A 14,309-nucleotide genomic window follows, 5' to 3' on the forward strand; every position below is an offset into this window, starting at 1 on the left:
TGTCCTCTTTCAGTGTTGTTGAATTTCCACTGCTGTGTGGAAGTGACCATTACTCTAAAATGTGACCGCAGAGCCCAGTGCAAGATAATGGCCTTAAGGATGGGTGGTCTGTTACTCTGTGCTCAGGCACAGTGTCTGTGAAACCGCTTTTGCCTACAGGGGGCACTCCTGCTGGGCTTTATGCCAAAACCGAGGCGAATTAGAGCCTGAGGAGATGACTGCGGGCTATGCACTCTGCTCCTGTTTACTTTGGTTTTCATTATACAAAGCAACATATCTTCAGGACATGCGTTTTATTAGAATTAGATGACAAATATGTGTGTTGCTTAGTTTGGGAACAGGATCCGGGCTTAAGTCATGCTGTCTGTCCTCGCTTTGCAGGGATATAGCGGGTAAACATCTTTTCCCGTCAGGTTCTGAGAAGTTAAGCCTTGTTCTAGAGAAGTGACCGAGTTCTTAGAAATCCCTGTACGCCTACACTGTTTGTGGCAATTCGCAAACTCGACACACGCAGTAATTTGATTGCTCAGTCATGACACCACAGACACTTGCACGTATGTTAGCTCACAGAACAATGCACTGGTAAGCATTCTCCGATAAAGTGGACTTTTAGGCCTTATCAGCTGACGTTAATGGCGCAGAATGGTGGTGGGTTTAATATTTTAAGACATCACACACCCATTAATGTTTGTCATAGAGCACATGCAGCAGATGTAGTAGTAGATAGCCATCTATATGGAGGCGGAGAACGAGAGGCAATGAGATATTATACAGGCAAAGGCTAGTCAGACACTTCCTGCCCTCGTAAACACGCTACAATCTCAGTCTTGGCCTCTGCGTTCTTTCGGTAATAGTGTTAGCCCCTCTGTGTGTGTGTGTGTATGTGTGTGTGTGTTTGCAGCAAAGAGAAAGAGAGGGAGTGACAAAGAACAAGAGCACGAAGAGAAAAGAACAGAATGTATTTTGGCAGCAAAGAGGCAGCAAGTCCAAACATTGTGCACATAATCAGTTTCAAATGTTTATCATGCTTCCTCTCTGAGTGATGAAAAATATTTCCATTATTTCGCCTGGCCCTCGTAGTTCAAAACCAGGATCTGACCAGTTTGTCGGCCCATAATCTGCTCAAGTGGACTGGAAAAGACTCTACCCCACAGTACAAATACTTCCTTAGGCTTTAGGTCTGTGCCAATTCCTGTGTAAATACTCCTCTGACACCAAACCCAGCCTTATGCACTGGTCTTGTTTGCCCACGACCTTGGGTTGGTTAAATTGCGCATTAAAGCAGTCCCAGCCTAAAAACAGAACATGTGCATAGGCTGGCTTTGTAGATAAACCCAATGATAAGTCTTTGTGGTTTGGCCTTTGCTAGTTCCTGTCATACTTCTCTGCTCTATTGCTTAATCTGTCATGTTTATTTTTAAACTCCTTCAGCTGTTGTTTTTAATTGGCTGTTGGATTTGATATATGCAAGGCGTCATACAGTATATTAAACAGCATCTGTTAAATATTTAAATTATGTCAGAGGGATGTTTTTATGATGTTCTGACCTCTCTCAGCATGTTCTCTCTTTTGGATGTCACTTACAGTTAGGTTTCTGATGCTATTCAGTCTAGTTTTTTTTTTCTGTTGTAATGCAGTTTCCTGTGCTGACAGCTTAGCTCCTCAAAAGTAAGTGACAGCTTCTCCCTTAGTCACAATGTAAACAGCGTCTGCTGCTGCCAAGGGCACTGAGGAAATAGGAATCTGAATTAATGAGTTGTGATATTCATGTGTGGTCTCCTTGGAAGCACGCTGGTAAAAACACTATCCATCAATCAGTGGTGTACCTGCATTGCTCATAATGATGAGCACTTTGAGTGCTGTTGTTATGGATGCAAATTTTGACATATTATTTTGACTTATTAACGACTGTTACTAGTTAACCAACACACTTCATGTCATGGGCACACCCTGTAAAAGCGCTACTGCTGCTTTAGGCTTGTGAAAAAACATAGCCTAACATAACAGAAATGACAGGAACATAAAGTCCTCTTACATTTACCACATATGTTTAACCCACGTTAACAAACACACATGCCCTGATTGGGGCTCGCTTGAAGTTCATATGCATTGTTTAAATAATAATCAATACAAAGTCGGTAACCTGCAGCTTTAAAGCTTTTTTTGGTCATGTGGCCAGCATACATAGGCTAACAGTTTGCTGACAAACACGTTTATGGGCTACAGCTTAAGGCTACACTCAACAGAAGCGACATTCTTTTAAAAATGCACTGTGTCATGTGGCTAAATATCCTAGTTGTAACAGTGCTGTAAACTATGTTTAGGATGTTTTAAAGTCCTTTTCTACTCATTTTCATGCTTTACTTCTATGAATTTTTTGTTTTTTCAGTTTACATTGAGTTGGGTTGTGGTTAAATCTGGTGTCGGTACCGTCAGGTCTGCCAAAGTGGCAGAGTTAGCACTGTGTATACGTCAGCTACTCGCATCCCTCTCCCTCACATAAAGTGACTGCTGTCCTGCTGCTCTGTGTCCCAGACAGAACTGCCTGCCAAATAGGTTATGTAAGCTTTTTTAAGTTTGTTAACAGTGCTTGTTATGAAGGTTAATTTCACTATTGTTTGTAGTGTAGCTAGACGCTCCTTCCTACTTGCTACTTGTTGAAGGATCCTACAGTAAGCTAATAACTTGATTACGAAGAGCATGGTAGACAGCAGTTCATCTTAACTGTAGGGGCTGTAGATACTGTAGCAGCTCCTCTGCTACTGGAGCTGGGTTGTTTACGTTGCCTGGGAGACAGCGCTGTCAATCATTTTGCATTCTGACACACCCACACAGTTATGAGCAGGCAGCAGCATAATATTTGTGAAGCATTTATGTATTAAATTGTGTGTATATACACCGGTCAGGCATAACATTATGACCACCTCCTTGTTTCTACGCTCATTGTCCATTTTATCAGCTCCACTTACTATATAGGTGCACTTTGTAGTTCTACAATTACAGACTGTAGTCCATCTGTTTCTCTGCGTACTTTGTTAGCCCCCTTTTACCCTGTTCTTCAGTGGTCAGGACCTCCATGGACCCTCACAGAGCAGGTACTATTTGGGTGGTGGATCATTCTCAGCACTGCAGTAACACTGATGTGGTGGTGGTGTGTTAGTGTGTGTTGCGCTGGTACGAGTGGATCAGACACAGCAGTGCTGCTGGAGTTTTTAAACACCTCAGTGTCACTACTGGACTGAGAATAGTCCATTAACCAATTAACAGAAATTTAAATGTTGGAAACCATGCTGACATGGCTAGTATTTCTAGTATTGCCTTTTATCACAGGCTCTGGTGCAGTCGGTTGCAAATAAGTGGAGTCAAGGAGTCAGCACCATTGAATCCATCTGCTGAAGTTGAGAGTCGACTCAAACAGTTTTTGTTGGTTAGATAAATATCAAGTTATTCCATTTATACATCAGAACAATTAGTGGTGACTAGGGGATGCTACTGAATGATATATTGCACAGGATCTTGAAGGAATATTAAGCGGTATTTTACCAGCCGAGTAATTGATTATGCACTCAGTTCATTATTCATGCCTGTCCCTATTTTCCAAACAAACAGATTTTTAATAATAATTATAGGGCTATTAATTATTATTTGAATAGTTCGGTACACTATTGTTCCTTAGTATTCATTTCTTTATTTTGTTTTTGGAGGATTCATCTTTTTTAAGCCACAAAAGTTGTAGCCTAAAATAATTTTTTTCAGCAAAAACCTTTTGGTAGAACTATTGTTGTTTATTGTTAATCTATTTGGAAATTCATATCTAGTTTGCTTGAATGTATCAAATTCATGTCATGCATCCACGTCACCGCTCCGTAAAGCGCGACAAACAATAAGCGAAATGCTAGATGAAAAAATCTGCGATAAGTGGCTGGTATACCATGGAGGTACATGTTTGATGAGTCATCTCAAATATGTAAGTAGTGATCCTTATCAGAGTAGCACCATGCGTCCAGTCCGCACTTCCTGACTCAGCTCTGTCACGTAATCACTTCAGGGTAGAATATTAGCTCTTTTTACTTCCTTTCTGTTGTAATGAATAATTTACAGCAGGTTTAAAATTTAACAAAACAAACAGCAAATATGTTTATTTAAACAGTGTTTTAACCGTATCAGTAAGAGTTTCGTCCACAAACTGTTAGAAGCTACTCTACAACTACCATAATCATCACCTGTAAGTACATTATTACAGTTGTTTGCAAAAGTCTGAACACGCCTGGTCAAATTTCACATATTGTTGAAAAGAAACACATCCTCTACAACTTAAATATTGCATTTTTCTGCAAATTTTAGAGCACAATTTCTGTTAATATGCCATGTTTAACATATTGGGGAAAAACATAACATAAAAAATGTTCCATAACTTTTACACAGGCTGCATTTTATGTTAAATTCAACAAATAAACAGTGATTGTACTGTATTCTCTGTAGAGGACGTGTCAACTTATTTTCACTTAGTAAATCAACATGTTATTTGCCCTGGGGTGCCAGAACCTGGGTGCATACAACTGAATTTTAAACATAGTTTAGAACACTGTGGTCATTATAGTGAATGTGAGTGTGTGATTTGAATGAATCTCTGTGGGGCTCTCACGAGTGGAAAAAACAGACTTTGTTTTGACAGATGTGCGTGTAGTGCAGCCATTGTGAACTGAAACATTGATTAGAGTGGAAGCGGATCTGTTCCATCCAGCTGACGACTAATGAACGATGCATATATTACGATTTTTAGGGGTGATTTTAGAATAAATATTTTTGTACTTGTTTGTAAATGTCTGAGTATTTAAAGCCTGTAAAATGCTATTTGGGTGATCTGTAAATGTTCCAATAATAATAATAATCAATCTTTTGTGTTTCAGTACCAATGACTGGGTTCACTCAGCGTGCCACCATTGACCCAGAACTGAATGAAATTCATGTTCTGTCAGGCCTTAGCAAAGACAAGGACAAGCGAGAGGAGAACGTCCGCAACTCCTTCTGGATATACGACATTGCACGCAACAACTGGTCAGTCTGTCTGTCTCCCTCCATCTCCCCACCAACCACTCACTTTCCTTTCTTGCGCTGTTTTTCTAGCTCTCTCTTAGACGCTTTCCTCTCTCACTCGCTTGCTAACTTGCTCACTCACTCCCTTGCAGTCCTTGAGAATCAGCACTATTTCTCTGGCACTGCTTTTTGTATAGTTCTTATACTTGCCAAACCAGTTAATCATAAGAACAGATAGAAATAAGAGCATCTCTGCTCTTGTACACATGAAAAACAGTTTCAGCACTTTAGCTCTTACAAATTAATACTCTCTCTGTCTTGCACGCAAATATAATTCCCTGTGGAGCATAACTAAAGCAAATATTATACTAAAATGGTGCAACGCCAAGGTTCTCTGACCCCAGAGTCAGTGTACGATTACAAGTAGCTCAGCTTTCTCTGCTTTTTGCTCTGTCTGCTTGCACAGATCACACAAGCTTGAAAGTGTGAGTTCTGAAATGAATGGCCTTCAGAAGGTTGGTAATCTTTGAGCCCATCAGAAGAGGACAAGATGTTCTTATGTGTATACTTGAGGGGGAAACCCACTTTGTTCTTTGTTAGCTAATTTAAGTCCTTTCCTGTTAAATTCTGAAAGAACAATCTGTCACTGTTTCCTCTGGTTCTGCTACACTGGCTTCTGTTGTGTTTTATGTGGCTACAGCCTGTGTTTTCTCTGACAGAGCATATTTGTTTCTGTATTTAAACTTAGATTCGTTGTGAAAAACAGACAATATGACTTTACTTATGTTATTGCTAATTCACTTTGATGGGGAAAAATATGTGTGTAAAACCATAAAAAACAACTTTCTATTTTTGTCATTGCAGTAGGAATATGCTGATGATTGCCTCGTATCGAAAGCCAGTAGATTGAATCTGATAAGCCTTGACAGGCACCCACAATCGTTTTCTGTAATATCATGTGTGCAATCTTGTACATACGTAAAATTAGACATTCTAAATGATGGATAAGCCATTCACGTGAATCTCCCCAAGCACAGCAGCAGTTCATCGTCAAAATGTGGAAAGAGAGTCATGTTTTCTGACCCGTGAAGTTGGTTTCATTTTTACATTTTCAAGTTTCCTTCACTAGTTTTTGTGCAGTGCATGTAAATCAGTTAATATGTTTAAATCATCATTGTAAGCAACCAAGACAATCAGCCTTCATTTAAATTAAGAAATTCATTTAGAACCCATTGATTTCTGTGAAAGCTTAATGATCGTCTACAAATTCAATCACAACATGCTTGGGATCCAAGCACGACGTGCCTTATGAAACCCAAGAGATTGGCAAAGTTTTTAGAATAAACTCAATATATAATAGATGTGGGGTCTCAAAAGAATATGTCTGCCAAATTCCACACAAACTGACCTTTTGATCTTGGTAAGGAACAGATTTTTAACAAATAATTAAAATGCACAAAATAATTTCACAGCAGTTATACCTGTATTAAAGTCTCAGTTTGCACCAGAAAATTGCTAAAATTATCTCCAAGGAACAGTGCAGACGGACCCCGGTCAAATTACACATTTTGTTGATTTTCTATAACAAAGTAAGTTAACACATCCGCTACAGAGAACAAATTTAAATATGGTATATTAAAGCACATTTTAATGCACAGTTTCTGTTCATTTGCTGAGTTTAACATACAGGAAAACAAATGAAACACAGAATCTAAAATGTGTGATAACTTCTGCACAGCCTACAAGTAATGTGTGATTTTTGCCCAGTATGTTAAATTCAGCATATAAACAGTAACTGTTCATTAAATTGTGCAGAAGTGTGTTCTCTGTAGAGGACATGTTAACTTATTTCCTCGTGTGTTTTGACTAAGTGTATCCAAACTGTTGCAAATCACTGTATTGGAATTCATGCTGTCTGATATGGAGTCTAGGCTTTGAGTTAATATTTACAGTGGGATAATATTGTTGATTAAAAATGTAGATACATCCAGTGATGTTACGGATGTGTGTGTGTGTGTGTGTGTGTGTGTGTGTGTGTGTGTGAATACCTTCAGGTCGTGTGTGTATAAAAATGACCAAGCTGTAAAAGAGAACCCCAGTAAGACACTCCAAGAAGAAGAGCCATGCCCTCGCTTCGCCCACCAGCTAGTCTACGATGAGCTGCACAAGGTAACACTGCTTATTATAGTGACTTTAATATTACTGCAAAATAAAGATCACAGGGCAGCATAACCTTTCACACTGTACCTTCATTAAACAAATATCAGGATAATATTCATCTGTCTCAGGTGATGTCCCTGTTTTACGCCTCGCCATTTTCTTGACTGGGAGAATCAAAATGTGCTCTACGTGCTGCATAGCTGACAGAAAATTTATTGTCACGTGCTTTTGCATCGGTCAGATGTTTAAATTTGACGGATTTCAAACCAGGTGTTGATGCCATATTTTTTGTACTCCAGAAGAACAGACAGGTTATATAATACATGTTCTAAAACGTCTTTTAGAAATAACAGAGATGTTTCTCCATAATGCTAATTCAGGTGGATTTAGTGCAAATGTTTACTTTTTTATAAACGTTTATCTGTCAGCATCAGCACACGTGTATGTGGAAAATATCAGATATGGGCATCGTTCCATGACGATCTGGTCAGATTACATGTTGATTTTCTAGGTAAATAAATTAACACATCCTCTACAGAAAACATACTTCTGCACATTATAATGAACAAATGCTGTTTATTTGTTAAATTTAACGTGTTGGGGGGGAAAAAGAAACAAGTAATATGGTGCGTGCAAGAGCGATGGCACGTTTTTTTTCTTTTGTTTTTGTTTTATTTTTTAATAAATAGAACTCACGCGCTGTATTTAACTTTGTTCTCTGTAGAAGTTATTTTATTTTCAGCATAACCTGTTACTTGACCAGGAATCTTGACAGGTCTACCACCGGCCTGAAAAATTGAGGGGAGGAAACGATGCTGTTGTTTTGGGACTGAAATTGCTAATCTTTTTCATTTCTCTACCACTGTGCATTACCACGGCAGGTGCATTACCTGTTTGGGGGAAACCCTGGCAAGTCGAGCTCTCCTAAGATGCGGCTAGATGACTTCTGGTCTCTGAAGCTGTGCCGCCCCTCAAAAGAGTACCTGCTCAGACACTGCAAATACCTAATCCGCAAATACAGGTACCATGAGTGGTGGTATGCTGTCTTTGTATTTAGTGTCAGCAGATTAGGGTTGAGATTCTGTGGGCATGGTTTACAAATACATTTGATAATTATATAGTAGATCATTAGGAAAACATACATAATTTGTATTATACACAGTTTAGATATTGGATTTCAATGTAAACAGTTTAAATATTCTTTTTTACTTAATCAAATTTTTAATTCGCTTTCTGTATAGTTTGGTAACAGGGCGGTAGAAAGAGGGTTTCTCTTTGTTATTGTGCTCCTGCAAAGTTATATAATTGCCATATGATGCTGCACTAAAGCAGGTGATTAAATTAGAGCTGTATTTTTCCATGCGTCAGTGGCATTTCTGACCACAGAGTGCCCTCTGGTGGTGAATTGCAAAATTACTGCTCTAAAAAGATGACTGCTTAGCATGTTCAGTAATTGTGTCATATTTGACATTTTTATGTTAACTGTGCTTGTGTTTCATATTTTTGTTTTAATATCAGGGAATTAAACTTAAGTGATTTTGGATTTGTGTACAGCTAATTTTAGAGTCTTAATACTTTCACTTATGTAAAACCTCTTAAAAATCTGTGCGCAGATTTGAAGAGAAAGCTCAGACAGAGCCTCTTAGTGCCCTGAAGTACCTGCAGAATGACCTGTCTCTGACTGTGGACCACTCTGACCCTGATGAGACTAAAGAGGTGAGGTCTCATACAGCCATTACTGCCGCTATGTTACTGCATGGCTCTCCAGTGTACAAGCTGTAGCTGGTGTTACGTTTGAGTCAGATATGTTTAACATAGTAAAATGTATTTTAATTTCCATTTACATTCATTTACATTGTTACAATTTTTTTTAGCAGTATTAAGCTTTGAGATGTGTTATTTGGATTTCACTCACAGCAATTAGTGGTAGATTCTGATTAGATTCTGCTGCTGCTAGAATTTCTATGGTTTATTCTGCCTGCCATGGTGATGGGGCTGAACGATTTGGGGAAAATATCTAATTGCAATTTTTCTGACCAATATTGCAACTGCGATTTAAATTGCAGTTATTTTCTGTAAATTAATTTGTGGGGTTTTTTTAACCAAGAAGACTTGTATGTCCACTTTTTCTGGCTTGAGGGTTAAACTCTTTATGTAGAGCTCCAGACTGTCATGGGGGCTTGGTTTGTTCTGATTGGTCCAACTCCTTTGTAGGTAGCTCACAACTTGTAAAAGGTCCAGTTACATCAAATATATTGCTTACAGAGGTCCGAACAAACAAACTAATGGGAGTGCATGGTAACAACGGTTATCTTTAAATGCTTAACCAGTAATGATTGGTCCAGGCAGCTAATAAATTCAGATAAGACACATCAGATGCATTTTGCTGTTCTATTTAGTGTATATTTTATTTATCTAATGAGCATTTTTAAATTATATGGCTATTGACTGTTGTTTGTTAAACAAACATATGTAAGCAGAAAATGTTTGGAAGAAAATATGGAAGATAAAAGTCTTAAAGTTCAAAATAAAAAAAAGTCCACAGAAGACAACATTTCTGTCTTTTCATAAATAAGACAATAAAATTAAACAAAAATAAACAATATTAAAGGCTGTTCGTAATGAGCATTTCATGCTCTTCCGCTCCTCTTTAAAAGTTTAAATTAAGTTATTTGTGCTCAGAACTGGATTTTGTTGGTAGGTTAATTTGAAGTGATTGTTTTTGTTTCACAGGCCCTGAACAGATTAGACACATGATTTTTAAAGTTCAAACAGGGAGAGAAATGCAGTTTTCTGTTCATTTATTTTAAACATTTTTTTCTTTAAACCATGTCGCTTTGGCACTCAGACTAGAAAAAGTAAATGAAATTAAAAATCTATTTTAATTGACTTTAATCGAAAAAAGCTGCAGATTTGTTTTCAAGTGCTCGGCTTAGTCAACTGGAATATTTTGCTGGGTAGTCACCAAAGTCCCCTGGCTGATGAATCGAATATAGACTGTAATTAAAATTATAACTCTGATTTGAAACCTGCAGTTTTTCAAATTGTGATTTCGATATCTAAACAATTAATCTTTTAGCCCTTTATGTTGTAAACTACTTGAAATTAATTGTCCAAGCATTGATGTTGAGTTGTAATGTCACTTGCTTATGCTTAACAGTTTCAGCTCCTGCCCTCTGCTCTCTTCAAGTCTAGCTCGGACTTCATTCCACTAGGTAAGGCAATAGCAACCTGTCTTCACTAACATTTCATGCAAATGACCCACAGTTCACAGCTTTTGTCAGCTCATTTACTGTCAGAAACTCATTTATGATTCTTTCTGTCATTTCTGTTTTCTATTTATTTACTTAATTTAGCATTATTGACTCGTCTTTCTGCTCCGCCTTTTTGTTTTGCAGGTTTTTCTGATGTGGATCAAACATATGCTCAGCGCACGCAACTCTTCGACACACTGGTCAACTTCTTCCCCGACAACATGACCCCGCCCAAGGGTAACCTCGTTGACCTCATTACCCTGTAGCCCCGCCTCCCCACACTACTCCACACCTCTCTATGCCTCTCAGACTCCTCCCACTGAAAGCAGAAGTTATTTTTCTACATCTTTCCACTTCAGATTTGCCACGCCCACTGAATGTGTTCTCTTCACATGGGGGAAGCGCTTCTGAAGTAACACTGATGCTTATTTAACCTACAACAACTGAACTTTCAATGTATATAAATATGTGTATGGAGGAAATATTAAGCCAAATCTGAAATCATGAAGTCATTGAAGTGTTTTCCCCTGCCTGGAGCACTTGGTTCTTTTTATTTTATTGGTTTTTCCTTCCTCTTTCCCTCTTCCCCCCCAGGTTGAGAAGGTTGAACGAGCAAGAAATATAATACCCAAAAATCTGCCAAAACTTTATTTTTCTCCTTTTATTTTAGCCAGCTTCAGTTTCATGTCTGGTTCAGTTGTATTATGTTTCTTTTATTTCATTTTTGGAAGGCTTCTTTAGTGTTTACTTTAGGAGGGGTAAGTCTGAAATGATCATCAGGTCTGTGATGTGGCCCACACTTCAGCAACTGCTAAAGTTATAGCCAGTGCGGCAGTTGTTTTCTTTTGTATGTGTGGGCTGTATATTGTAGCATTTGATTGCCCTGTAAAGGTTTTGCTGAGACTGCTGTTGTGTGAGTGCAATTTCAGTTTGCACTCTGAATTTCTAAGCCTGTGGGAGTTTGTGAATGTATTTCTCTTTACCCCTGCTGCCTGTTTCTTTCTTTCTTTTTTTCTTTTGGAAAAATAGATCAAAATGATGGTCTTAGTCTGAACCTGCTGCTGTAAGGTTGTCTTCATATAATGATGCAACAGCCATCGAACTTGAGCTCAGCAGTTCAGGAGTGCAGACTTCCATTAACTGTTCAGTCATTCGTAAAACCTCTAAGAAAAGTCAGTAGATATTTGTTGTGCGATGTGATCTGAACACGTTTTTTCAGATGAAACCACTGGTGCTAAATGACATAGTTATTTCATTCCCAACGTTGTCATTGTTATATTGTTAACACCCATCTCTTGTTTAAATGTAGTTAATAGCTATTTATTCTTAGCTGACTGGTCATAAAGCATAACCACAACTGACGTGTCCATGCTTCGCCTAAACGTCTGCTCTTTTGTTGAGAGATTGGAGAAGGTTTACATGACGGTGGCCAAAATCCTATTCACCCTAATGAATTTATAGTTTGGAGTTTAAATGCTACATAGCATTGAGTTTCCAGATTAAATGCTGCCCCACTGAGTTTAGAAACCTAGCAACAAATCTGCTGTCATGCAGTGTCTGCATGCAAAATAAATATTATTTAAAATGAATAACACACTCTAAATTTGCATATTTTGATAAAAATTGAGTTACAGTTTCACTTTAGGTTGAATGGGATTTTTGTAAACTTGCAGCAGTTGCTATGAAAGGATGCATTTGTGGAGGTCAATTCCAAAAGCAATTCCTGCTACATTTCTTCTCGTAATGCAGATGCACGACTCCTACAATGTGTACCGGCACCGACTCCAAATGAGCCTTACTGGGAACCGCCAGATGTGTCATAGCCCCTTTACCTTCTGTTGTCAGTAGTGAGATTGTGTCTATGTGTAAGGTTTTCACTTGTCCAGTAGGTCTTGGAGAATCAAGGTACTTCTGCATTACCTTTGCCATTGATTGTTCCTGTTGATGGCCACGTGATCCACGGTCCAGTGATGCTTTGGGAGTCTCATGATGGCACTACTGGACAGGCCAGAATGTTTTAGAGGTAGTCTTCCATACAATGGGGTGTGTAAATATAGACATGTATAGATGTATGTATATAAGATCTACTATTGAAGTATTCCTATTGGCCTAATTCTAAAGCATTTCCCCCTGAAGGCCTTGTGTGTTGGGACATTGTGTTGAACTGATTGGTAAATAATGTTGATTCTTAGTCCTGTTTAAATTTACTACATTTGAAGACTATACACAGTCTTTCCTTCGGCTACTCTGAGTGAAATCAGATGCAAAGCTGTCTCTGTAACTTGGTGCAAGAATTTTCCATTTTTCCGTCAATATGTTCTGACTGTCTTTGCTTATTTCCAGCAGTGTTGCTCAGTTCTAGGGACATTAGCACAATATAGCAACCTGTATGGCCATATTTGATTCTTACCATTCTTAAACTTGCTGCTTAAAGGAATAGTTTTCCACCATGCAGTCGATCATTTCAGACATTTTGTCCAAATTCTGCTCGTTTAGTTTAGAAGTGGAGCTGCTAGGCTAAGATTTCTAACAAACATTGGAGGTAAGTAATCACCCAAACCATTTCCATAAAATGCTGAAAAACACTCTCAACCTACTCCAATTGCAACCAGGTCATGCAGACAAGTTGATGTGGTTTAGAACACAGTGTGAATATGAGCTGTAAAAACAAAGAACAGTGTAGCTAAAAGAAGTGTCAGTCATCTAAGACAACCGGAATCATTTCTTTCTTTCATTTCTTTTCTTTCAATTTTCCACAATTTGGTATCCTTACGCACAAGACGACCAAAAACAGGACTAAAGGAAATCACAGCTCAAATGCACCATAGTTTAATGTAGGAAGAGAAGCTAAGCAAGCTCACTCAGAAAATCAATGCATAGTCAGATTATGAATTATCTGCACAAATGAGCCTTAACCGTGTATGTTTTAACCCCAATGTACACAAGTACAAATGTGTCAGTTGGATGCTGGACCCACCAGTGACTCTTCAGACCCTGCTGTTTTCATACAACAGGGACCTGGCAGTGTAACTGGTAGTGCCGGGTGATGCTGATAGTGTGTCTGCTCCTCATTTTCATAGGTTTATCATATTATAGTAATTTAGTAATTCCTTGGGTATTACTGTGCAAACACTGTGTACCTACCTAGTGACGTTTTATAGCATGCCTCTGCGCTCCAGCCTCGCAGTGTTTGGAGGCAGAATAGTACCGGAACATAGGATGATGTTTACATAGCTCATCAATGTAACTTGAAGCAACTGTATGGTTTTGGTGACTATTGACTTGAGTGTTTATTTAGCACTGTTAGTCTAGCTGCTCCAGTTCTAAACTAAAGAGCCATCTGCATTTATTGACTGCATTTGGCATAAGTGGAAAATCCTGTAAATGAAAATTTTTGCTTATGTATTTGCTTCTCAACCTGAATTTGTTTTGCCCTTTTTTTTGAATCAAGACTCTCCCCATAGTTGTTTCTTGGGACTGATTTGAGTTGAGTGCTGCTTCAGTAATTTAAGACTTGTGTGCTCGGAAGGTTCATGAGCGTGTAGACAAATGTGAAAGAGGAAAAACACAATGGGAGCACCTTGATGAAATGTGATGCCAAATTGCTTCTTTTGGTGTGTATTTTCTGTCTGAAATTAAATTAAGCCTTCCCCTTTTCATTTTTCTCCCAAATCCCTCTCACACTCCCCCAACCCCCTCGACCCACCATCCTGATTGAGGCTAGTGGGCTATGTGAACACTACACTGTGGCTGACATGAATGTGTAGAACATATTACAAAAAACATCATTGTATGTAATGTACATAATGAATAAAGATTGTATTTTGTTCAGGTTTTCTAAGTAAAACCCAAAGCCTT

The 14,309-nt window shown here is 38.5% G+C and overlaps 1 protein-coding gene across 1 annotated transcript in view; it reads left to right on the forward strand.

The window, feature by feature from the left end:
• The window catches only part of mkln1 (muskelin 1, intracellular mediator containing kelch motifs), a 41,218-nt gene extending 26,920 nt beyond the window's left edge, over positions 1-14,298 (forward strand). The window contains exons 13-18 of the mRNA XM_036563829.1: positions 4,911-5,058; positions 7,092-7,206; positions 8,079-8,218; positions 8,811-8,913; positions 10,358-10,412; positions 10,596-14,298. Coding sequence (XP_036419722.1) covers positions 4,911-5,058; positions 7,092-7,206; positions 8,079-8,218; positions 8,811-8,913; positions 10,358-10,412; positions 10,596-10,717 — 683 coding nt within the window. The 3' untranslated portion in view covers positions 10,718-14,298. The remainder of the gene's footprint in view (positions 1-4,910; positions 5,059-7,091; positions 7,207-8,078; positions 8,219-8,810; positions 8,914-10,357; positions 10,413-10,595) is intronic.
• Positions 14,299-14,309: the final 11 nt, after the last annotated feature.

Source organism: Colossoma macropomum, unplaced genomic scaffold (genome assembly GCF_904425465.1).
Source record: "Colossoma macropomum unplaced genomic scaffold, Colossoma_macropomum, whole genome shotgun sequence".
Lineage (NCBI taxonomy): Eukaryota > Metazoa > Chordata > Actinopteri > Characiformes > Serrasalmidae > Colossoma > Colossoma macropomum.